This window comes from Amia ocellicauda, chromosome 22, assembly GCF_036373705.1.
Source record: "Amia ocellicauda isolate fAmiCal2 chromosome 22, fAmiCal2.hap1, whole genome shotgun sequence".
NCBI classification, from domain to species: domain Eukaryota; kingdom Metazoa; phylum Chordata; class Actinopteri; order Amiiformes; family Amiidae; genus Amia; species Amia ocellicauda.
Window position 1 is genome coordinate 8,477,996 of NC_089871.1, and position 25,251 is coordinate 8,503,246.

Below are 25,251 nucleotides of genomic sequence, written 5' to 3' on the forward strand. Positions count from 1 at the left end.
GCACGCCGAGCGACAGCGGCCGCGTTTAAGGAGGGGGCGGGGACGCGCGTCGGCCACGGTCACGCTCACGCTCACGCGTTGACGCCCCACAAACGCGCGCGCCTCCCCTCCCAGACGACGTCTTGACGTCATCGGGAGGGGAGGTTGTGGTGTGGTTGCGCCTGCGCCTGCGCCGTGCGGGGCGAGGGAGGCAGGGCGGTCGTGTTGATATGGGTCCTGTCTGGGAGAGGGACCTGGTCATGAAATCTAAATAGTGACTTGTGCTTTGTCATTCATTGCCAGTCTGGGAAATGATCTCGTTTTAGGCTCAGATTCTTTAAAAACACTAATATTAGAGGTCAGGGTTGGTGTTTTGCATAGTTTCCCCCCCTTTTTAGGTGCATAAAGCACTGACCTTTTGTAAGGGCACAGTGAGGAACTGGACATATACAATGTACATTATCTGGGCCTTTGCTCCTCCCAGAGTTGCAGCTGCCAATAGGATCACACTGAATCCCACAACATAACACAAGCAGAGTCCGTCCCTGGTCCAGATTATACGACCACAGAACAATTAGGTTTACAGCTAAAGAACTGTCTACAAACCGGTCCTGGAGTACCTCCTGTCCTGCTGTTTTTTGTTCCAACTTAATTGCTTAATTGAACTAAAAAGCTATATAGGTTAATTTAAGTAATTATGACCACAGTTGGAACAAAAACCAGCAGGGCAGGGGGTAATCCAGGACCGGTTTGAAAACCACTGGTCTAGAAGAATGTTGTTGTTGCCGATTTTTGAAATATAAACAGTGGGATAATAGGGGGGACAATTACTGGGCTGTAATTCTTAAGTGTACACGTGTTCACAGGACAATGGGGACAAAATAATCTCCCTTTCTGGCATGAAACATGAATTGTGGCAGAGGTAGTCCTGTCCCAGTACTTTTTATAATAATGTGAATAGCAAACAAAGCTGTACCTCATCATATTTATCTTTATAAATATATATAGGTTTTCTAGTCAGTGTTGCAATAGCACAGGCCCTATAGAGTCTGAATCAAAGTCAGGGATTCTATAGCACTCTCCTCTGCTAGTTAAGGAGCTGGGTGTGAGTGACATAGATCAATGTCAGTAAATCATGCACTGTAATGTATAAGGACATGCATTTATCAAGTAGAGAGGAATTCTGGGTAAATAGGAAATGTGTCAATAACAGCACAATCCACATTGTCTTTGCTAGTTTTTTATTTATTTATTCATTTTAATACAAAAGCATACTCAGACAAAAAAAAAAAAAGATATCAAGTCATTCTGTAGAGAAGAGCGACGGACGATTACCACACAGCAAGGAAACTGAAAGCAGACACACATACCGCATTTGCACTGGGGTGTTTCTTCTTCAATTAATAAAATGATTAAAAAAAAAAAAAAAAAAAAAAAAATGGAACCAACAGGACAGCTCTTCAATCACGAGGGAAGGATGTAGTGAACCTGTGTGCGTTTGACAGCAATTTGAGGCACTGCTTTGTTTCCACGAGACTCCTGTCCCCCCAGCGTCTTCTCTTTAGGGGGTGGAAAAACACCCCGGGAGGATGAAATTTCAGGACCACCGCAGGTCAAGCGTTCAGTAAAAAACTATTTGAAAGAGTGATATGAACACTGCAATCAAGAGAACTCAAAGACGTGGTGCAGAAAGAGAGAGAGTCATTGAATGGTAAATAATAGTTCAGTCTTCCGGCTTTGACCCAGAGTGACCTGTAACCCAGGATAGGTAGGGATACAATAGTCAGATCCCTTAACTAAAGAGAAAGGCAATCCCCCCCCCCACCCCCTAACTCTCTCAGGGCCATTCTAAAGACCCATTCCAAACATTCTGGAATTCTGGGTATCACTCCGGATTCCCGGGTATTCAAAATATTGTTCTGCAGCAAAACCATAAAAAGAAATAAATTCCACACACTGTCAGTATTCCAAAAGGGGTCATTGCACGTGGGGAATGCCTGTTAACACCCTAAAAATGAGCTCCTGATATTGGAATGAGATTTTGACTAGGAACGCGATTTACATTCACATGTATTCTAGCGCTGGGTGTGTGGTTTGGAATCTGTATTTCACATTGACACTGAAGGGAGGTTAACGCCTTTTATTAATTTCTCCCCATGAAATACGACCTCGTAAAAGCATAAAGGAAAGCTTGAGCAAAAAAAACAACTACATTAGCCTTGAAAAACCCAGTCGAATCGTACGAGTGACTCTTACGTAAGTCACACATGACCCCATGAGTGCATGTTCTGTGTATGCATGGATACCGTGGGTGCAAAAGATAAAGGACTCCCTTAAGGGACCATTCCCTAAAATAACACTGGCGCCATTCTTATCTTTTCAAAGTCTACACCTGTGTGGTAGATATGAACTCGGCTATAGGGGCCCATTGCATATTTTTGGTTAATTAACTCATCTGTAGTGTTCGTTCTGGAAATGACGGGAAACAAAGGGACCACCGTTATTCGACCCTTCAAGTCACATAGATGTGTAGTTTCCTGGTGTTTCAAGGACCTGCTTCAAGATAACCTTGATTTCCACTCTTAAAATACTGCAAGAACATTTTTATTTTGTTCTTCCCCAGCAACAACAAGAAAAAACTGAGCAGCTGCTGTAAGACACGAATAAAACCCCAAGCTAAGCATTTCTGCCACAGCCAGGTACACCGTCTCCAAAGAGCTGCGGGGATCTGACGGAGTGTGAACAGAACACGGCCACATGCAGATGTTCCTGCACACCGGATTCACCTCCACAAACGCGCTCGCACATCTGGATACAGAAGGCTCCTTTGAAAACAGAAGCCAGACCACAGCCTCTACAGCACAACCATGTGGCCTTGGGGGGGGACTGCACGTAGAAGAGGTCATGAAAGAGACCGAATATAACCCCTAGGTGGAATCAAAACCGATGAGACAGGGATGGACCAGACGCCACTGGGGACTCAAAGACCTCGCTGGACCTTCTCTGGAGAACCTTGTCACAACAAGGTTCCTCACAGGGCTGTTGAACTCGCTCCAGGGCAGGGTGGGCTGTATCAAAGAGGCCCCCCAACACCCGTCCCCTCACCTCTCGCCACAGTATCTCCCCCTTGGCCTTCTCCTGTCCCTGTAGAGATACCAAAACCCCCATTTGAGTGTCTGGCAGAACCACTGGGTCTTACAGAAACACCCCCCAACTCAGCCTCTTCAGTCTCGTCTTAATGTCTTTATTATTATGGATTGCCATTTATACAAGTCATAAAACTACCAATCACCACCACTTTTAGTACCTCAGCACTTCCTGTTTTACACAGAATTCCCAACTCACCTGCAACATCTGACATCACCGGTGTGCTGGTTGTCACTGCCAGCAAAACCACAACAAAGGACGCTAAACCAGGTCAGATGTAGAAGATATTTTTGGTTAAAAGCTTAGAGTTCTAGAAGCCCTTCTAAAACCAGTTCAGAAGGCTCAGTGTGTTTCTACAGTATCTGTACTTCGCCAGACAAACAAGACTCGAAATGTTACGCAAGGGATGAAGTGAATGAACAGCTATATTGATATGAAGGACAAAATCGGGCCGCAGGGCAAATACTGGCGAGGGAAAAAAAGTGAAGAAACACAGAACTTTCAAGAAAATCTAAATTTAAAAACAAAAACAGCATCTCAAGGTCTCTGGATCTCGAGACTAAAAATATTCAGAGGCCGCGCTCGTGTCTGCGATTGGAGAGTCTCTCGATTATCTCGAGTCAAGAACGTCTCCCTTCGTAGCAGAGCGAGCTACGCCCTTGAGCAGAACTGCACGACAAAGAAACAAAAAAAACACGTCTTACAATCCTAGCACTGACCCCCCTCACATGGCTATTTGTGTATAAAAATAATATATCTGAAAAAAGCCCTCCTTATAATATCATATCAGCATCAGCCATCGCCCCAGAGCCCCCGTCCCCAAACCCTCGAAAGAGACGCACACACGACCCCCCCACCGACCCCAACACACAGGAAATAAAACCTTCAGTCAGAACATCTTTATATTCCCATCCACAGAATTAAAGCACCCGTCTAAAACCATAGACACATAGACATATACATTTACTGATGCATATATTTATATAAAAACCTGACGCGTTTGAAGAAGTCCAAGGATAAAGAACTTACTTTTAAAATGGCTTTTTTAACAAGAATTCCATTTTAAAGACAAAAACAGTTACAAATAAATCCGAGGAGGACGGACATCGTGTTTGGAGTGTCGGTCTAAAGGCAGGGCGCTATATCTTTATATTCATGTACAGATATGGCTTCTACTCCCTCCGTCTCAACAGTGATATAACTACATAGAACGGTGCTTCCCAACCCTTATCCCGGAGGAGCCCCTTCTCTGCTGGTTACTGTTTCAACCGAGTTCCCAATTCCTTAATTTAATTTCAATTGAAGTAACAATCTGCTTAGATTTGACTTTTTAAATTGTTTAATAAAAGAGTTGGTTCTTTAATAGGTTCTGGATACAATTTCATACTTGATTTAAAACACCTACTGTTTAAAACAATTAAAAGGCTGTGATTTAGGAAATTAGTTCAATTAAGGGTTCAATTAAGTAATTCAGAGCTCGGTTAGAACAAAAACCAGCAGATTTGGGGATCCTCCAGGACCGGAGGTTGGGAACCACCGTTACAGAACGAATGAGCGAACGATGTGAGGGGCGAACATCAGGACCCATCCCCTCTGACCCCAACCCCCCATTTCGGAAACAGCTGGCAGGATACATTCGGACGCCCACTTGGGAGTTTTTAAACTACAGATTTTTCCTTCTCCTTAGTGCGCGGTAAAAATCACCCGAGATTTCGGGATACCTCAGCCGACAGCTGTAACTCTCACAGCGGGACACGGGGCCGTGTTTCGGGGGTTCATTCTGTGGCATTGGGGGGTGCTGGCTGGTGGCGGGAGAACGCTCGGTGATAAGGCTCTGGTTTCTATCCCTGCCTTCGCCCTTCCCTACTCCAGACTCCTCCAAACAAACACACATTCTCTGAAAACAGGACGCCCTTCGCTTGGCTCCCAGGGGCCTCCCATTGCACATAGACATTCTTTTTTCATCATCACTTATTATTATTATTATTATTAGCTGTATTACCCCAACCCCCCACCCCACCCTACCCTCTCCTCAGTCCTTCTCCCTCCTCCACTTCCCTTCCCTCCACTGCCTCTGTTAAAATAGATAATTCTATCTACATCTCGAGTCCATGAGGTCAGACAGACGGCTGTGGCGTCTGCCACTCCGTGGCCTCCAGCCCAGAGGGGGCGCTGTGCGGCTGCTCCTCCGCGGCCGGTCCGTCTTCCAGCTCCAGGGGCCCGTCCTCCTGCGGCTCGTCGCTCTTCCCCGACTCCTGCAGCTGCTGCCGTCTCTGCACCTCAGCCTTCAGGTTCTCCAGGTCCTTTTGACTGTGGGGGGGAATTGAGAGAAATAAGTCTTAGAACAGAACTGAGGATTCTGGGAAACCAGCTCAATGAGGTCTCCATCTTCAACGGTCACCTGAATCCAGGAGACATGACTCGACCAGGCCAGTTTGCCCCGGGGGCCCGGAGAGGGTTTGGATTTGTAGCCACAGTTGAACAGAAACCATGCCTGAGCTAATCTGCGCCATTTTCATTGGCACTCGATCTTCCCACGACAGGATTAGTACTCCTTCACGGCGGGCAGCCTCACCTGAGAGGAATGAAGATGATGCCGTTGATGATGTTGAGCTGCTCCAGGACGCTGGCCATGCTGGGCGCTGTGAACTACGGGGGTGGGAGAGAGAGAGGGAGAGTCAGGTCACAAACACAGTTAATTAATACGGCACCGGCCTGTCACAGCGCTGGTGAACAACGACGGGTCAAGGGAGAGAAACTGAAACTGACCTTGAGGGGCACAATGCTGGCGTTGGAGCCGTTCTTATAGATCTCGTTCATGGTCCTCTGCAGCGCCACCGCCTGCTGCGTCAGGTACTTCAGATACTCCGAGCTCTCACGCGTCTTCTCGTGGGCCTCCCCCACCTGACACCCGGACACAGAGACACAGGCTTCAGCAGGGAGCTGGAGCAGTACTTCCTTCATTAGCACACCATAACACGCTCTCTCATCACTGGTTTATACATCAAGAGGATGGGACTCCTGTTCTCCAAGGCCAGGGTTGCGTCCCCCCCGGACCCACAACCCACAGGACCCTAGACCCAGAATCTGTGCCACTCTCCACTGCCACTCACCTGGTTCTTATAGATGGTGTAGCCCTCCTTCTCGTGCTGCAGCGCCGAGCGGAACTCAGCTTTGCTCTCGTACACGCGGGCCACCAGGTGATGACTGCAGGGAGAGACATCGGTCACCGACCGGCCTGACAGCATCTCACAGCCCGAGACTTTTATTGAGCGAGTTATTGTACTGAAACTTGCGGCAAAAAAGCAAAGCAACGCAATAAACTATAAAGTGCATTTCCTTTGTTCGATACGGAAATCCCAAACAGGGAGCGCTGCCATCTGGTGGTCCTGCGTGGAAGCGTGCTCCACATTCACTGCCCTATTTCTCTGGGATATAGGGCATCGCCTCACATCTAACAGCACATGGACTTCCACCACTACAGGCTGCACCGAGCATGCTGACAACACACACACGGGGAGGGATACAGGCTGACACCACATGACCCGCTGTACTGATCCGCCCCAACCAACAGTATTGGATCAAAAAGAGCCACAGAGATGTCTAAAGCGCCCGGTCCTACCTGAGCGCCACCTTCAGGGAGCGGGTGCCATGGTACTTGGAGTTGGTGGCCAAGGCGTTCTCCAGGAAGCGCAGGGAGAGGTCATACTCCATCACCCCGTGCAGCACCAGACCGATGTTGCTCTGAGGACGGGAGGACACGGGGGTCAGAGGGGGAGGACACGGGCCTTCTCCCACACAGCTCTGCCTACACTGGTCAGCTTCAGTGCCTGAATGGACACCAGAGACCACTGTTCTCCACCCCTCCAGTTAACTCAACGCTCTGCTGTTCAGTCACAGTTTTCAAAAGCCTGAGAGCATCTCCCACGATATCTATCTAATTCCGACGTTAGCGGTTTATTGGGCAAACTTTCCGCCCAGTTGTGGAGTTCATCCCAAATTCATTCAGTCATGGGTTCACCCCTTCACAACACACAGAGTCCGAGGCAGAACTGAGACACCTACATCTAACAGCGCCATTTCTGGGTGGTCCTCGCCGCACACCAGCAGCATGAGGTAGCGTCCACGGTACAGCAGCTTCAGGGCGGTGGACAGCTGGCCATTGGCGAAGCAGTAGAGCGCCAGGTGCATCTGTGGGGAGGGGGTGGGGGGGGGACAGAAAGAGAAGAGGTCAGGAGAGGCCCGGCGCGATCAGGGTGACCTCCCGACCCGGGTGGGGATGACGACACAGCGGCACACACTCACATATTCCTGGATGGTGCTGGGATGCTCGATGCCCAGGACTCTCTCGCTCATCAGCACGGCCTTCTGCTGGTTACTGAGGGCCTGCGGGGCACGGGACAGGGACACGGTCACACATGAGGACAAGTTCCTAAAAGTCCAGGACAACAACTGATGCCACCTTTTTAAAATCACCGGGAGCTGACTCCACCCCCCATTCGGAAAACTACTGCCATTGCCGTTCAACCGGCAGTTTTCCAAGGCATTCAGAGGTTTTCGTTTCCACTCAAGGACACGCCGGTGGGGCTCGTACCTCGGGGTAGTCACCCATGATGTAGTTCAGGCGCGCGAGCAGCCGCAGACAGGCACAGATCTCCACGTGCATGGCACCGTACACGTTGTTGAAGAGGTTCAGCGCCTCGTTGATCAGCTCACAGCCCTCCTTCAGGAACCCTGCGGAAAGAATGGCACTGTTCACCGGACAGAAGGACCAACCGCAGCCCCTGACCCATGCCAGACAGTCCCCAATACACAATGTTACACCTCAACCCCCACTAAGTCATAAAAACAACAAAAGCACAAATCCACTCTCTGTAATCTGTGTTTCATACGTCAAAAAATTGAGCCTGTGGCCCCGAGAGCGACAGCTGGAAAGCCGTTATTAGTCAAAAATCGAGAGAGAATTTGCATTTAAATTATTTGACAGTTTTGCATTTCAGGAAACTGCCTCCCTCTCTTTGCCAGGTGGAGAGACAGAGAGAGAGAGCGAGTAAAAAAGGGCCCGTGGGTACCTTGCTGGACCTTGGCCTGCCCGCTCTGGAAGAAGTGGAAGGCGTCTGAGGCCTTGGGGTTGACGTGTTTGACGACAGGGAAGATGTTCAGGATGTCCTCCTCGGTGAAGGCCGGCTTGTGGCGGCTGTCGAAGTTGTACTCTTTTATAAGGATCTGCGGGGGGTGGGGGTTTAATGTTTTCATTAAAATGTGTTCATTTATATCAAACAAAACACCCTTAACACCACTAGCAACTCTAGACCGGAGAGGAGCATCCTGGCAGGGCCGCGTTGAGCCGATGATCAGCTAACCTGAGCGTCAAAGGGACCTGAACACACTGAGGCTTGGGAATCTCCTCTCACATGCCCCTGTGGGACTGCGCTGCCTGGAACACAGACACCTGACCTCTCACCTGGATGCCGGTCTTGATGGAGATCTCTCTGAGCAGCGTGATCTTCTGCAGGCCGTACCGCTCCACCGCCTGGTCCACACTCTCGCTGCCGGACACAGGAAACAGGTCATAATTGACACTGATGTCACTATTCAGTGTGTGTGTGTCTCCTCACCACTGCAGTGTGTTGTGGTATTAGCTGTGTGTGTGCATCTCTCTCCTCACCACTGCAGTGTGTAGTGGTAGTATCCGTGGGCCTCGGCGCTGATGCTCTTCCACAGCTCGCTGGGCGTCAGGCTGGCCCAGGCCGTGTTGTCTCCCCCACCCCCGCCTGGCACGCGGTTGCGCCGGCGCCGGTTCTTCCTCCGGGACACCAGCTCGTCGCAGGGCAGGTGGGCCACTGCGTCGGGGTAGGAGCTCAGGAAGCAGTTCAGGAAGTGGCTGACCGCCGCAGAGAGACCTGACAACTCCACACCCTGGAGGAGAGAGGGAGGAGGGCAGAAAGAGAGAAGGCTCTATTCAGTGGTGACTAAGATGAAGAATGAAGCAGCATAGAATGAATTGGGTCCAGGTTTGATCAGAGTCAATGGGAGGAAACCCTGCTAATTACTATGACGGCCATAATGACAGGTTTGCACTTGCCTTCACCTCAGTAAACCTTTAAATCAAACAGTTTACGGTCACAGAAGCTCCCAAGGCTGATCGGAGACTTTAAACGCCAGGAACGGAGAGCTTGAACTCCAGGTCAGAACAGGAATGGAAAGATCTTCAGCCGTTTCACACAGAAAAGCCACTTCGAGCTACTATCGTTTGATTTTCTTGCAGATTCTAGCATTTACCGCACTCACCTGGAGGTAGGTCTTGAAGATGTGTTTTGCACAACGGGTGATCAACTCGCCGATTCCAATTCTCTACAAAAAACAAACACACAAGGTAAGAAATGAACGTATAATTTGCCAAATATGATGACATGGATGTCAGTATCCACCATAAGTTTAGGAAAACTGAATCTGGGTGCTGAAGCGGCCCTGAAACAAGCCGAAACTGCTCCAGCCAGGATCAGGTGCCGCATGGCTATTGGCAACCCAGGTGAGGGTAATTTTGCATCAGGAAATCACATTTCCATATTCATTTTCATATATATTTTTATTTATTTATTCCACTTCAACAGAGAGTGAGACTGAATGATCAGCAGCTGCCTCGTGACAAATAGAAAAGCGGAATCTTATTTATTCTTCCTCTGGCAAACAGGACCATTAAGTTACATAAACGACAGGAGTCAAGAGCCACGACCCACTTCTTTATGTAAACCAAATGCGTGGCAAATACCACCCCCCCCCCCCGAGGGACTCACGTAGATGTGCTCGAGCTGCGCCTTGGCAGGCGTCTTGTCGATGAACTCCAGCACGGTGCCCAAGTAGCGCACATTGATGCCGCGCTGGTGCAGGGCCTCGGTCAGTGTGGCGCCATCCATGGGCAGGGTGCTGTGGTCCAGACCGTCCTTCACCTGGACAGAGAGACAGAGAGACTCCGTTCGGTGGGGACTAAGACACAGGTGACATCCCTGAAAGCAAGGTCGTCCGTTGTTATAATACCAGGGCAAGAATGATGGGTCTCAGAGGTCCCCCTCTATAAGCACACCTTTAATTCACTTTACAGACCCCTCACACCGCAAGATCCATAACTTAATTTAGCAAATGGAACAGATGTATCGACACGGGGATCTCGGATCGATAAGCTACACTAACGAGACTGTGCTGGAGAGTGAGGGGTTGCTGTTCTTCCATTAGGAACTTCTCTCTGGGTCCCGTGTTGCCGGTCCGACTCACCAGGGACGGGACCTGACAGGAAATGAGGAAGGCGGCGGCATCTTTCAGCAGCTGCTTCTGTTTCTGGATGTCCCCAGTGCTGTCCTCTGGGAATCGCACCCCTGCCACACACACACACAAAACGGTCATTTTATACGGTGCCTGGTCATAGCGATCATCTCAAAGAGCTTTACAAGGTCAGATAATGAGAGTCTATAGGGCGATGGGTCCTCAAGCTTACAGAAGAGACCGAGGCACAAAATGGCATCGATAAAGCTCTATTTAAGCTGAAGCAACGATCTCAATGTGATTCTTGTGCCTCACAGGAAGAAGTAGCAATCAAGAGATACAAACGCAGCCCACCTGGGGAGAAGATGTCTGGGTTGAAGCGGATGTCGAACGAGGTGTCGCTGATGGAGCCCACAGCTTTGCAGGCGTTCAGGACCACCTCTCGGCTCTTGGCGTCTGCTGCGGGAGCGAAATGGAGGAGCGGAGTGAGACAAGGAGTCGCAGTCTGACCCCCGACCCCAGTTTTAGTAGCAAACCACACTGGTAACCACAGGAACCAGGAAGGCCTTTAACTGCTCTGGACCAGACCCACACTGACCACCACCGTCGGCCATTCCCACCACCGCAGTTAGAAGACAATCACTTCAGGCACCATGGGATGGGCGGTCAATCCACAGGTAAATTAATGTCCTTTTCACATTGATTGGATGCAGATCTGGACCCCTGTTCACCCCCACTGATTGGACTCCCTTAATGTGAATAGTAAGACTAGTTTTTGAACCCAGAACAGATTGATTGATTAATTGATTTTCACAAGCAAGCGGTATTGAAGGGTTAAATCAGTCCAGAGGATTAAGGGGGCTTGTTAATCATTCATCAGGCCTCAAACCAGAGGAGGTTAGGAGGGGGAACAGATCAATGATTTGCCACTGTGCCACAAATGACAGAGGACATCCACAATGAGAGATGCCACCACCCATGCCGAAGGACTCGGGGCCACAACCCCAGGAGGAGACAGAGGGCTGCGGAGAGGGAGATGACGGGAGGCCGGGGGGAGGTGCAGATAGGAAATAAGACCCAGAATTCAGTGCAATATTGTTCTAGAACAAAACCAGTTGAGATCTACAGTCTAGAGTAAAAAAAAGACATCCAGGGTCATCTGTTATTCCAAGTTTTCTTCCTCAATTAAGCAACAAAATGTTTGATCCTTTCAAAGCAAAATCTTGATTTCTGCTAAAATGTTACATATTTCCCACAATGCACTCTGGGAAATCAGTTAAATTAAAAAAAAACACACTAGTGACAAAGTAAAAAATAATAAAATGTGTTAAAGGGCCTTCAATTAAAAATATAGCCCACATTTATGCATGCATAGTAACAGAATTGTAAGTTATGTTTGAATGTCCTTCCCTCAGCAATGTCAATCTAATTTTAAATCTGCCTTTTCCAGTCTATTTTCTCTGCACTCCTCCTCCTCCCATCTCTCCTCTCCTCCTCCAGCCCTCTCTCCGCCAGTCGCAGGGAAGTACCAATACCTGCTCCGTCTTCTGCGGCTACCGTCTTGGCCAGCTCTTTGGCCTGGGCTAGTCCCGGGATACAATCCTCGGCCTCCTTACCCTCCGAGGAATCCGGCTGCGCGCACTCCCCGTTGTGGGCGTGCGCGGGTGGGGAGCCGTTGGGGGTGGCTGAGGTGGGGGCTGCATCATCGGCCAGCGCGGCGGGGGGGTCCGCGCTGCCGTTCTCCGTCAGAGCCCCCGCCCGGCTGTCTTTGTTGGCTTTCTGCTGCATCAGCTGCAGGGCGGCCATCTTCATGAAGAGCAGGTATCTGAGGAGGGGAATTTATTATCAGCGTGAACTCGGGAGAAGAGTTTACCTCCTCCCACTGAAGATTTGCAAGCTCATGCCTTTGTTCTAGAAGACCCCATAGGCACACTGGGTAAGATAGGTACCAGGAACCGCCCACAAGGTGGCAGCAGTGTCCCCGACACCTGAAGACCCCCGTCACTCTGATCTCTAGAGGGATTTTAAGATCCAAGTGTATTTAATGGGGTGCAGGGCCACCCACATTGAGGGCCCCTTCAAGCTCTTCTCCTGTCGGATTTCCACCATAACGGTCACCCCACACCCTCCCTCAGCTCACCTGTGCTCCACAAAGGCCTCGATGAGCTCCTGGCGCAGGCAGGCCAGGCGGTGCCGGTGCTGGCGGGGGAAGCCCAGCCGCTGGCTCTCAGGGCTCAGCTCCTCGCCCTCCACAGGCAGGAAGTTGAGGTCAGGGGGGAAGGTGCGCAGCAGGTCCAGGATGTAGTGGCGACCATCGTTGCCAATGATGCCCTTGCACTCGACGGAGGAGCACAGGTCCACCGGCTCGGCCTTCTCGTTCAGCACAGCATGCCGCTGCACCTTGAGGGGTCGGCTGGTCCTCTCCAGCAGCTCCAGGTACTTGGGGTGCGACACCACGGTCTTGCCGAAGTCAATGGAGCCATAGATGACGCTCTGCTCCTGCTCGCGCTCCAGGATGCCGGGGATGATGGACTGGGCGGTGACCCGGTAGCCCCGGTAGTCCACCACCACAGTGCCCAGTGTGTACAGCCCCTCCACATCCACGGCGCCGTACGCCCGCACCCCGTTCAAGTCGTTGGTGGGCGCGGCGTGGGCAGCGCTGTCCCCGCCCAGCTGGCGGTAGTGGTCGCGCACGTCGAAGCCCAGGCTGAAGAAGATGTTGTTCCAGATGAACATCTGCATGCGGGTCTCCTCGCCCGGGTTGATGGCCATCACATTGCCGTCGATCACCGCCATCGACCCACGCGTGGCAGCCGCCGCGAAGTCACTGTGCACCTGAACCGGGAGAGACGGGTATGGTATGAGTCACGTATGACAAGATGTGTGTAAAAATATTTATGTAAATGTGTCTAAAGCATGCCGTGGCTACAGGGGAGGGGGCGCTCGGCTCAAGGGGCTGCAGCCCGGGTCAGTAGGGGCCTCACCTTGAAGATTGCCCTTTCCCTCAGCAGCCTCTCGGGCAGGTTCTTGCGGGGCAGCTCCCGGGTCGTCTGTAGCTCCTCATTCCAGTCCCGTGTCTACACAGAAAACACGGGTCACACATGCACATTCACACACACGACACACGATTGTACGCACACTTGATATGTAGTCCACTACAGTGAACAGCTTCATGTGTGTGGAGAACACTGCGCGTGTTCATGAGTTCATCACCTCCTCAGTTTACCTCTCTACTCGTCTTTCTTTAGTGCCCCCATGGGTTTCGCTGCCCCTGTACTCTTACCTGTCCAGGTATGTGCTCCTCGTAGCCCAGCCGGGAGGTGTAGGCGTCCTCGGCACGCACGCAGTCCATGGCATGGTCCACCTGCGGTGCTGTCCAGCTGTACACCTGGAAAGGCGTGGCTATCCTCTCGAAGGGGTGCCTCTGGACCCTGGGGAGACAGCAGGGGAAAAGCCCAGGTAACTCTTGGGCACCAGAGCCAGTACCTAACCCAACCCAAATGCTCAAAGTGCCACTGACGGCCACGAGAACTGACGGATGGGTCAGGTGAAATGGCTGCAGTTCAACACCGCTGGGGGGTACTTGCCTCTTCTTCTGCAGGGTGGTGAAGTTCTTCTTGAAGGTGGGGCTGATCTGGCCGAGCAGCTCCACCAGAGAGTGGCTCAGGAAGCTGGGGTTGGCTGGCTTGGGGTTGAAGGTGTAGGTGGTGGACCTGAGACAAAGGACAGCACACACACCACACTGTGTTACAACCACAAAGACCAACAACACTCGCGTTTCAGTGTGTGTGTGTGTGTGTGTGTGTGTGTGTGTGTGTGTGTGTGTGTGTGAGAGCATCAGAGAACTCACTGGTTGAGGTAGAAGCCGCGCGTGGAGGCAGTGATGCTGATGTGCCGCTCCTCGCCCGTCACCACGTACAGGTACATCAGGTCGCCGTGCATCTTCCTATTCCCGGGGGGGGGGTTCCAGCCACTCATGGTCAGGACCTTCAGGCACTGCAAGGGCTGTCCGAGACACCGAGCACAGGGTCACCCACAGCCTCCTCTCTGACCCTCAGACACAGACACCTCCCTCTTACCCTCACCCACTTCTCTGACCCTCACACCCTCACCCACACACAGCCCCCCATACCTTCCAGTCCTTGTTCTGAGGCTGAAGGGGCACCAGGGGCCGCTCCTTGCTGCCAGGCAGGATGTGCTCCGGGGGAGTGCAGTCGATCTGCTCCAGCTCACTGCCCTTCTTCTTGCGCTTCCCGCTCTCTGCCGGACAGATCGACACAGCACTGATCAGGACACAGGAACCAGGGCTGGCGCCGTAAGCTCTTCAGCTCAAGGGTCCAGAACTTGGTGGCAAAGGTCGGGGTCTCAAACATATGTGTAACAGCTGTGAAGGCGGTTTAAATCTACACACAAACACAAATCCACTACTACACCACAGACAGGGACACGGCCCTATGGGGGGTCGGGGGTCTATGCGTCTGTCCTCCTGCCGGTGCTCACCTCCCAGGTCTCCGTCTGTGAACACGCTGAGGAAGGACAGCGAGTTGCAGTCGACCCCATTGTAGGCGTCCGACGGGTCCAGGCTCTTCAGCAGGTCCCGGATGTGGCGCACATGGATGCGGGCCTCACGCACGGTGTAGGGCTCTGCGGGGTGGGGGGAACAAATCACGTGACACAAGGCACCCAGAGCTCCTCAGAGCTGCTGAGCAACAGTCAGCGCAGTTTACAGTTTATAAGTTAAGTGGCTGTAAGCAAAGGGTCGACTCACCTTCCACCACCTTCAGCAGCGAGGCCTCCTGCAGCCCCTCGATGGACTTGAGCTCGGCGAAGTTGTCCAGCACGTTGCCATCCAGCTGCAGGGAGAAGCAGGTGCGGTGGCAGGTGTCCTCGCGGTCCATCAGCACCTGGTGGATCTCCTGAACCATCTCCTGGGGCGACACCTAGGGGGCAGAGGGGGGAATAGGAGTTAGAACCAAAACTGGGTTGAGTTAAGATTCCCGGGAAACATCAACTCCCTTCAGGGGTGTGTTTTCCGTTGGGTTAACTAGGTTTTGAATGTATGAAAAAGAAAACACAGTTTAGCACTTAGTAAAACAGCAGGGAGACACTGAAGATGGGGCTTAGGCCTTAGAGGTCAAAGCACAGGGTACCTGAAGGTCAAAGGGCTCTGTGCCCGGGGCCTGGATCTTCACAGTGAAGCCCGTGTCCTGGATCACAATCACTTCCTGTTCGTTCGGGTCCTCGCCCTGGTCATTGTCTCCGTTCTGTTTCGACTCTGCCTCCTCACTGCGGTCGTGTGTCCCGTCGCCATTCATCACCGAGGTCTCTGCCATGTGCCCTGCTGGTGGGGGGGGGGCAGAGAGAGGGGAGAAGTCAGAGACACGTCCACAGTGAAGTGTGGCGTATGTCCAGAAGACTCTATAACTGTGCCGCAGCCTGGAGAGTCTGAACTGCGTCTGCCCTGAACACAGCAATCAGGAATGAACTCATGAGGAGAAAGAGGAAACAAACCAGCCCATTTGTAACCATCTTATCAGGCGCTCAGCACTGCCTTGTGGTCACAGATGCCTAATAAAATGCAGATTATTGTATAGAGAGAGCGAACGCTCTGGAACACACAACACGGGGCAGAACATTCCTCCGGCTTCAGCGATATTCAGGGCTTGGGATGTGGGAGTGACAGCAGACTACCTTTCTCTTTGTATCAGATGGTCAAAAACAACAGGAGTGACCTGGCAAAGGAACCACAGCATCCCTTTGAAGGCAAGTGCAAGAATCCAAAACAACAGAGTCACATCCTGGAGCAGCAGGTTCCATATTGACATTTGCTATTATTAGATGTACTAAATTATGTTTAAAAAAGGAAACCAGCAAAATAAAATGAACAAATTAAAGATGATCACCTACAATTATTCTAAACAGGCTTGTTATAAACCCACCCCCACACCCACCACAAACGGAGGCTGCAGCCAGGGCAACACCACTACGCTACTGCAGTTCTCCACACCTGTAGGACTGTGGACTGGTTGGCCTAGCAGCCCGGCCTCCGTGTCCAGCGGTCTGTGGATAGTGGGCTCTCTCCTGCCTGGGCTCGGGGACAGGTGGCCATCGATCAGGGGGGAGATCACGCACAAAGGACAGGCGGGTGGAGAGCAGCGGTGCAGCTCCACACAGGAGGGAGGAGGAAGGGAGACGGGCCAGTCACCCACCACCACCTCCTCATCCGCGGCCGCCACCCGCCACCTCCTGCCCGGCTCCTCTGCTCCCCGGCGTTGGCTCAGCGTTATCTCTGGGTGGGCGCTCCCGGCGTGTATCTCTTGCGGCAGCAACCCCTGGAGGTGCCCGATTAGGGCTGCCTACGTTGGGGAACACCCCTCGACCCTGCTGGACTGCGTCAGCGCCGTGACAGCCCACTTCGAGAGCCCCGTCCTGCGTGGGGGAGGTGCTCAGGATGATGTCAGGGTAAACCGGGTGGCTGGGGACACCCCTGTCCTCTTCTAGAGCTCCTGGGGAAACAGACGGACCGACCTTCTGACTCCCGGGCAGCAGAGGGGACCTCTCATCACAGGGGCCGGTGGGGGGACTGGGCGTCCAGCGCAGGCAGTCGGCCAGGGAACGGCAGCAGCTCGGCGTGAGAGAGACTCCACTGCCCATGTCTCCGTCAGCTCTTCCTCACTCTCTCCCTCTGTCTCTGTTTCTCCCCACAGTCTGGTAAGGTTCTGCCTGCGAGCTTATTCCAGCTCTTTAACACCGTATGATCCAAAATCAAATAAATCGCATTGCAGGGTGGAATCTAGTCAGCGTTCAGACGAATTCCAAGGCCACTCCCAGGCCCAGCCGAGTCCCATGCTTCGCATATCCCCACACACTCCTGTTTCAGGGTCACGAGGACACGTCTGTGCCGAGAGACCGTTTACTTTCAGACAACTGCCGCCTGTCCCTGTTTATCCCCAAGGGCACCTAGGGGTCGGGGTCTGAGGTCTGAAGCAAGGGAACAGGACGGCTGGGCTCTCAGGCCTGGTGGTCGAACTACAGAGGCCAGGGAATCGCAAGGAGCTTGTCTGAGACAGTCCTGCACACGGGCAGCCGGACACTGCGCTATCACACACACTCCTTCCTGTGCCTCCCTTTCAACACAGCCGTCTGCTAAGTCAGAATAACTGAAAACCACATGGCACTCCCGAGTTGTGGAAGCACTGCTGACCCACCACAAGAAAATGTTTTGATTGTAAACGTGGGATTCGTATCCTAAACAAGGTCAACGGAACAGAGTTAGGCAAGGTCTGAATCGGATATACTGGAAAACCCCAGAAAGGCCCTGAGCAACCTGAAAGTCTCTCACACAACCAGAGGATTTACTTTTATTGGGTGCGGGCATTTTTCCTAAATACTAAACTAGTACTTCCTCCACAAAAACTCAATACAGGGCTTTGCACAGACCAGTCAACGCACACCCACATTGTGTCCTGCTTTAAACATGATCCAGTCGCACTTAGCCACACTGCCGAACAGGTTTGTCCCATTGCCTGGAAAAACAACAAAGCAACGACTCTTAAATAATTCCCCCCTCCCCCGATATATCCAACCAATCCACTGTGCTCCGATTCTCTGACGTGTCAGTTTCAGTGTTATAGAAACTCTGTAGTCCAGCGTTGAAGGAAAAAGTCTCAGAACCGATTCTGCCAACTTTACACCTGTCGCATGTGAGTTTTACTGCATCGGCTCTGTGACTTAACAGCACAGAACTTCAGATGGTATCAACAGCAGCGAGTTCAATGGAAACAGCTGGAGTGAAAACCAAGGCATTGTTGAACAAGCAGATAAAGTTTCACATTCAAATCTGAGACAAACGCACAGGATGTCAACATATACTTCTATATAAATCTGTATATTTTTAGGCCGCAAGTTCTGTTGCCTTGAATGAAATATTCTTTAGATTGTAAAAATCATAAAAACTAGGGGTTAAAAAAAGGGTATTAAAAACAAGAAAAAAAAAAGTAGTTTTCCTGCAGAGATGGCATCCTGGCTCCAGCGTTCCCCTAGTTACCCAATTTTAGTGTCCCTGTCATCCAGCTTGCCCTCCACACACCCTTTGGTGCCGAGGAGAGGAATGAGCCAGCCAGCCTCCTGCCTTGGCCTCTGCCGAAGAATAAACAGCAGCAACAACCATCACAACGAGACGCGGGCGGCTCTGGCGGAGGTCCTGAGCTGGAGGCCCGATCCCTGCGTCAGAAACAGTCAAACGAAAGAGAAGCAAAATAATAAAGCAGGGAAAGGGTCTGCGTCTGCCACACGTCCAGCGCCACAGAGCAGCTGCGCAGAGGAGTCAGTTGTATAAATAGAAGTGGGACTGTGCTTGCTACACCCCCCCACCCCTCTGCTCTTGTGTGACAGATACTGTTGCCCAACTGAGCCTCGATTTTGTTTGTTATGACAAAGGAGCCGGCTATCTGGGCATGCTCTCTAGTTACTATGGAGGCCATTTCCATTCTGGAGAGGAGCTCGGACTGAATTCTGGGAAAGTTCTAGGTCAGGGCTTCTTCAGTCCTCTTACCCCTTTCGATCTTCATTCTCTTATTCATCATTAGCACAAAGCTGCAGGAGCTGAAAGTCTAGGCTTCATTGTGGAGTGGGATGGAATAACAATAACTCACTTGGCTCTGAGAGCGGGCTACAGACACACCAGTGTGTGCTCCTGTGTTCAGAAGCCCCTAAAGGAGCCCCAGGCCTCGCCTGGCTCTGGGTGAGAGCGCTTATGGAGAGCCATGCGAGAATGATGTGGCAATATGCCCTTTAATAACTGGAGTGAGTCCACTGCAGGTGACAGGAGAAGCGTGGAGACATTCTTCAGCTATCCGAGGTCTGCCTGCAGCAATGAGATCTGCTATCAGTTGGTCGAGACCAAGAGGACGCTGTGCAGTAGTATCCAAAACGTCCAGGGCTGAATCATTAATCAGAGCAAACAGTGGTTAGAAATGGCTGGTTAATATACAGCAAGCCACTCCAGCGTGCCTGGTAAATCATTCTCTGCAACACCCCTCTTCAAAAAGCATATTGTAAAACATAAGCAGACCTGCGCGCTTCCAATGAGCGGAGAGGGCAGAAGAACGGGCTGAGGGGAAAGAGAGGGCAGGAGAACAGGCTCAGAAATGGGGGAAAGGGCAGATAGGAGGTTTCTGGAATGCAGCATCTGCTGTGAAACCCATTCTTGACCAGCACACGGCTCTGGGCCCAGGCGGTCACACCCAGCAGCCTGGCCTTCAGCGTCAGACTTCTCTCGAGTCCTGCAGAGACCCCATGCTGCCCTGAAAACTACAGCTGCAATAATGCGCTGATAATGGGATTTCAGGCATCAGGTGCTGGACTTCACTTCAGAGGAAAGAATACACCAACTGACCTTGGAAATCGACTTCAACAGATCTGTATACATTTTTTACAACCCACATTGGAAAAACAAGAACAGCAAAGGTATCTTACCCAGAATAAAATATACAGAGAATAAATAAAATTAAATATACAGAAGACACAAATCAGCCTGCCCTCCAGACTCACTCACCCCGCAGGGCGGCCAGGAAGCAGTAGCCTGGAGAGACGAGGGGGTAAACACTTTGACCACCATCCCAGAGGGGAAGGAGGCAGATCAGGGATCTAGCTGTGGGGCAGCAATGCTCTGCTCCCTTCAGGTGCAGTCTCTTGCAATCCACCTCTGACCCACACAGTTAAATCTGGCACAGGCGCACCGCTGGCAGCAGGCCGGCCAGTTGAAACTTCCAGAAGACCAGGTCTGTGCCAAGCCTGACTGAGCAGGCCATCCCATGGCTGCAGAACTATAATCCCCAGTTTAAGACAGCCCAGATATGAAAGCCCCTTGACCAGCTCCACAGCTGCCTGTTAAAGCCTGGTCACTTGAGAAGCCATGGCAAATACATAGTGTGCAAAACATAGATCTGACACAATGCTACCAAAAAGGAAGTTTTTTAACTTTCACCATGTGTAACATACACACACCAAGCTGGAGAACACAGGAAGTCGAGGGGCCTCCACATGCTCACTGGAGCAATACAATGCTTACAGTCCTGTAAGGCAGGCTAATTGCATCATCTTTACTTCTAAAATAAATAAAATCAGCTGATCTCTGAAGCAAGATTATGGTACTTCATTCCAGACTGCGCCTGCTTTAGAATTGATGTGTCTGCACTGCGTCTGGGAGACTAACCCACATTGCAAGGGGTCCCTCACAGGCTGAGTTCAGCGCCTCGCTGCGTCGGAGATTACACTGTGGAAGATTACCAGGGTCATCACCGATCCCGGAGAAAAGCCCCTTACAGCAGCCCCAGCTATCAGAGCTGCTGCCCGGCTGCTGCGCAGAGTGTCTGTAATCCCCAACGGTAGGGTGACACTCTGAAGAGACTCCATCTTGTCAAGAGTGGATCGCTCTTCATTCATGTCCACCTGAGATGGGTCTCAAGTCCCCAACTACTAAAGCTGGGATGGTAAAAGCTGTTAAGAACCGTGCTATAGGCATGTTCACCACAAGCCTCACAGAACTTCAAAAGAAAATTGTGTATTGCGTTTGTGTATCATTATGAAGCTTGTTCCCCTTCGCTGAAAACAGCAGTTAGCACAATGGCCTGAATATACCAGTGAGTTTCACCACAAGCACTGACCCGCCACTAGGCTTCATGAATACAAAATCTCACAAAAATAATAAATGCTGAATCTTCCCCAATAACGTCGAGCTGGGAGTAGGAGTCGGGGGAATAACAGAACAAAGTGACTCCCTGGATGCAGTCTCACGCTGGAGTTGTGATGCACCAAACAGTCTCCGACAGGAAATTAAGAAACCAACAACTAATAATTAGGAAGTCACAGCCACTTGGGACCCACTTTTTAACCATGCAGGTTCCAATCAGGAGGAAGACACTGTACTAATGCAACTGCAGGCCATAACATTTGAAAAATACTCACTTAGAACAACTGTCATGAACTGTCATGACACAAGAAAGAACAACCATAAACAAGATACCTGGTACTTGAGCTGACAAAAGAGCAGCTGTGATACCCAACCACTAGCCCCTACCCCCTCAAGCCCATATATATATATATATATATATATATATATATACATATACACACACACACACACACACACATTTACAGCTTCAACTTCACACACTACCCATCACCTCTCCTGGCCGCGGGACTCTGGCCCATTGCTAGGACCGAAACAGACAGACAAAGTTCACTGAAAAAAAAAAAAAAAAAAAAAAAAAGGGTCCTGTGCAACTCCTTAAAATGGGCATGAAATCACAATACCCCTGAATAACCACATAATAATATGTGGATGTAAGGAAATCTGTCCTTTTTCTCTCTTACAGAGGGACAAGATCACAGGAGGTTGTCAACCTGAGGTGTCTTTAAGGGAATGTAAATGAACTAGTTCTGCAGGCTGACTGCAGCAGCAAAAAGACAGAGACAGAAACAGAGACACTGTAGCAGGAGCCTCATGCAGGCGAACTCATACGATACACATTAAGGATAACAGCTGTATGTAGCAGGTTAGGTTAATATTCCTGTCACAGTTATCTAGGAATTGCCCTCAAATAGCACAGCTCTCAACTCATGCCATGACTTGAGGGCTGTGCTATTTGAGGGCAATTCACAAAGTATGCCCATGAAAATTACACAAATTAAATTAAAATCAGGACATGCGTTTATAATAAAATACAATGTTACTCTTGCCAGGTGCAACTGGTTCTGTACAAACAGAACACCGAGAGGGAACAGATCCTGCTCACAATGAGGAGCAGCCAATGCAACTGTCCTATGGAAGTCAAGGTCCCGTGCATGCTCAGGGGGTCGTGGGGGCTGCACTGAGACCTGTGCTCTGGACTGGACTGTCACTGGATGCCGACTCCTGTAGGACACAACGCGATGCAATGACCCCTCTGCGGAGCAGCCTGTGTGCGGCCACAAGCTCTCTCCAGCCAGGCCCCAGAGCCCCGCACTACAGCGCCCCTCACACGGGCCAGGAGCCCCACTTACCCCTCGGCCGCTCCGGCTGCGCTGCTCAGTGTAACCTTCCTCCGCACACACAGGCAACATGACTTACCCGAGCGACGCGGCTTCCACTTCCGGGTCGCGGAGCAGCCCACCTCTCAGCCGAGGGGGAGCCGGGAAGAGAAACCCGCTGCGCACCGGGCCGCCTCCGTCCCTCCGACACAACCCAGCCTCGCTACACTCCCAGGATGGGCCAATAATGATCATAAACACCGCGGATACCAGTCTGTGGCCTGTACTTGTCCTTGCGTGCATAGATCAGCCCGTCACCTCCCCCACACTCTCTCAACACCAGTGTTCAGTTCCGCTGAAGGTGACCTTCAGTGCATGCGTGCCGTACAGCACACGTGTGCAGGAGCTGCGGACGAGCCGGGCATTGTTGTGAGCAGCAGCAGCTCCTGCTAAATGCAGGATCCGTCGCACTGTCACCCCGGGGCCCAGCGCGCAATGGCTGCCCTGTCACACGAAGCTGACTTTGCACGTTGACACGGCTGTTTTCTCCCCTTTGACATCTCCGCAGTAACTGACTGCCCACAGCTGTGCTGCTCAGATCAGAGTCCCGTCAGAACAATAGGCGTCTCTGTGGCGCAGGTTCGGTCTTATTTAATAACTGAATGCATGTGACTATCTGGACACGTACACAGCAGATATGAACCCTTATTATCATCTCACAGGAACTCGTATCAGTGCAAACCCACAAAAAGCGGTTTATGCTCAGAGCCGGTGGCACAAGGACAGGACAGGACAGGACAGCAGCGCCGGGGCAGTTTTGCATCGATCAACCTCCGTTCACAGCACATTGATCCCATTAAAACGCACACAGATCCGGGTTATGGATCTATAGAAATAAATACACATGCACGGATATGAAAGCCTGCCCCCCCCCAGGAGCCAGGGTCCGACCCGGCTGAAGGGCACCGTGACGCCTCGGGGACCGGAGCCCAGACCTCCGGCGACACGGTTTTGAAAGCAACAACAACAACCAAAAAACACCCCCGGCGAGCAGCGTCGCCACCTGCACTAAAGCAAGACACCCACCGCAGCCACACGCATCCTGCTGCTTCACGGCGTCCCGGCGGGTCTCCTCCGCGGCCGGGCTGTCGTCCGTCTTGCTCACCATGGCGAGTGGGGCTCAGTGTGCGGGTCGGGTGTCGAGCTGTGTGTGTCTGTAGGCAGCCCTGCTGGAGAACATGTGAAACCATAGGAGCCCGACAGCAACACCTTCACCAGGAAGGACAGCGCCGCTCGCCGCACACGTGTTCCGCCTCCTGACCTTTTGCCTTTGTGAGCGGCGCCCGGCCTCGCTACGGAGAGCCGCTGGTGCCACGACAGCCCACTGTTCGGCGTTCGCGTTGTACTGGTGGAAAACAATGAAAAGCAGCTACCGACTAATAATATATAATTAGTATTGTTTATATGATAGTTCACGGGGGGCATTTTAGCTTCCCGATAATAAAAATACGAGACAATGCTTTGGATGTCATAGTTGAATAATTATAATTAAAAAGAACAGCACAAAACAGAGACCATTTGAGTTTGACATGTTTTGTGTGTCCTTCATCCGCTCATTGTGTTGTGCAGGGCTCTCAAACTCATTTCTGGAGGGATTTCGTTTCTGCTGCCTAGTTACATAAAAGGTCTGATTAGCCAATTACCTGTATTTATTTAATACTTATCTGCCATCTAGTGTACCTTGAATTTAAACAATCATTTCAGGTGTCAACTGTAAAACACCTTATATATATATATATATGATATTGATGCAATTGATTAATTGAGTGGATAACAGAGCTCCAGTGAAAATGCAAACCAGAAGACAGTTTCTGGAAGCTGAGTGTGAGATCCCCTTTGTAGGTGCATATATTCATGGTGGAAGAGAAGAAAGTTTGGGGTGTTAACTATTCTCCAGTTCAGTTGGGTGTCTGTGACTCTCTTGCTTGTAATCCAGTCTTGGACAGCAAGAGAAGGTCTTCTCAAATTTGTGTAATTCATCCTAAACCCCTTAACGAACGAATTCGTTATCCATTTACCCGTCCCAGTTGAACACGATCCCAGGTCTGAAGATGGGAATGATTTCAAGAGACACGTTAAAGCCATCAGACCGTGGCATCCGCAGCCACAGACCGGCTGTGAGAGCGTTAATAAAGACCAGGGCTTTGATCAGGGTTTAAGTCAATTTCTGAAGTTTATTAAAATAAGAAGGGTACAGCTATAAGCTCTATGTAAAGCATCCACAGTCTGTGCGGTAACAGAGGACAGGAGAGCCAGCAGAACAAGGTGCACTGAACTCTAGGGGCCACAGAGGGGGTCTCTGGGCGAGGGTCTATACTGCATACATCATGTGCACAGAGGGAGTGCGCTCTATTATTGCTAGGAGAGGCAGATGGGGTGAGAAATAGGGTCCAAACCCGACTGACCTACCAACCGACCAACCAAACACAAACTAAAAACTAAAATTCTGAGCAAGTCCTTTTGGGGTTTTAATAAAGACCCCACACCCACCCACTGCAATGCCTTTTCTTACAGTTACATTTTCTACGTTATTGAATTGTATATCTCTGCTTTGCTCAAGGGGCAGCCTGTTCACACCCAGACAATTCGACAAGCTTAGCAAGAACTGCTACGGACCTACACTTCAAGGCCACTGCACTCGTAGCCACGTCGTCGCAGGGGCCCCCTGTCCAGACTTGATATGTCTCATCCTGGTCTCTTCTAGATTTCGTTCCAGCCAAGCTCTCAGTCATTATGACCATTGTGTGTGTTTATTTCTTCAAAGACAGCCTCACCCCGGGGTCACTTACAGTT

General features: G+C 51.1%; 1 protein-coding gene across 5 annotated transcripts; it reads right to left on the minus strand.

The window, feature by feature from the left end:
- Window positions 1-1,203: 1,203 nt before the first annotated feature.
- Window positions 1,204-23,716, minus strand: cluha (CLUH binding protein of NUMT mRNA a). 5 transcript variants are annotated; one of them, XM_066696055.1, is made up of 26 exons: window positions 23,485-23,716; window positions 15,537-15,724; window positions 15,155-15,326; window positions 14,887-15,030; window positions 14,519-14,646; window positions 14,237-14,391; window positions 13,974-14,099; window positions 13,670-13,817; window positions 13,371-13,463; window positions 12,527-13,221; window positions 11,922-12,211; window positions 10,741-10,845; window positions 10,399-10,499; window positions 9,924-10,076; window positions 9,418-9,480; window positions 8,795-9,045; window positions 8,591-8,675; window positions 8,199-8,352; window positions 7,721-7,860; window positions 7,432-7,512; window positions 7,192-7,317; window positions 6,749-6,870; window positions 6,240-6,333; window positions 5,896-6,030; window positions 5,702-5,775; window positions 1,204-5,436 (listed from the first exon to the last, which is right to left on the minus strand). In XM_066696055.1, exons 1-26 carry the CDS (start codon window positions 23,564-23,566, stop codon window positions 5,244-5,246), a joined length of 4,098 nt encoding a protein of 1,365 aa, XP_066552152.1. In that variant the 5' UTR covers window positions 23,567-23,716; the 3' UTR covers window positions 1,204-5,243. The 5 variants fall into 5 exon arrangements, with proteins under 5 accessions (XP_066552152.1, XP_066552153.1, XP_066552151.1 ...); XM_066696056.1 differs by having other exon boundaries at window positions 12,003-12,211; window positions 15,537-15,727; XM_066696054.1 differs by having other exon boundaries at window positions 15,537-15,727.
- Between the last annotated feature and the right edge of the window lie 1,535 nt (window positions 23,717-25,251).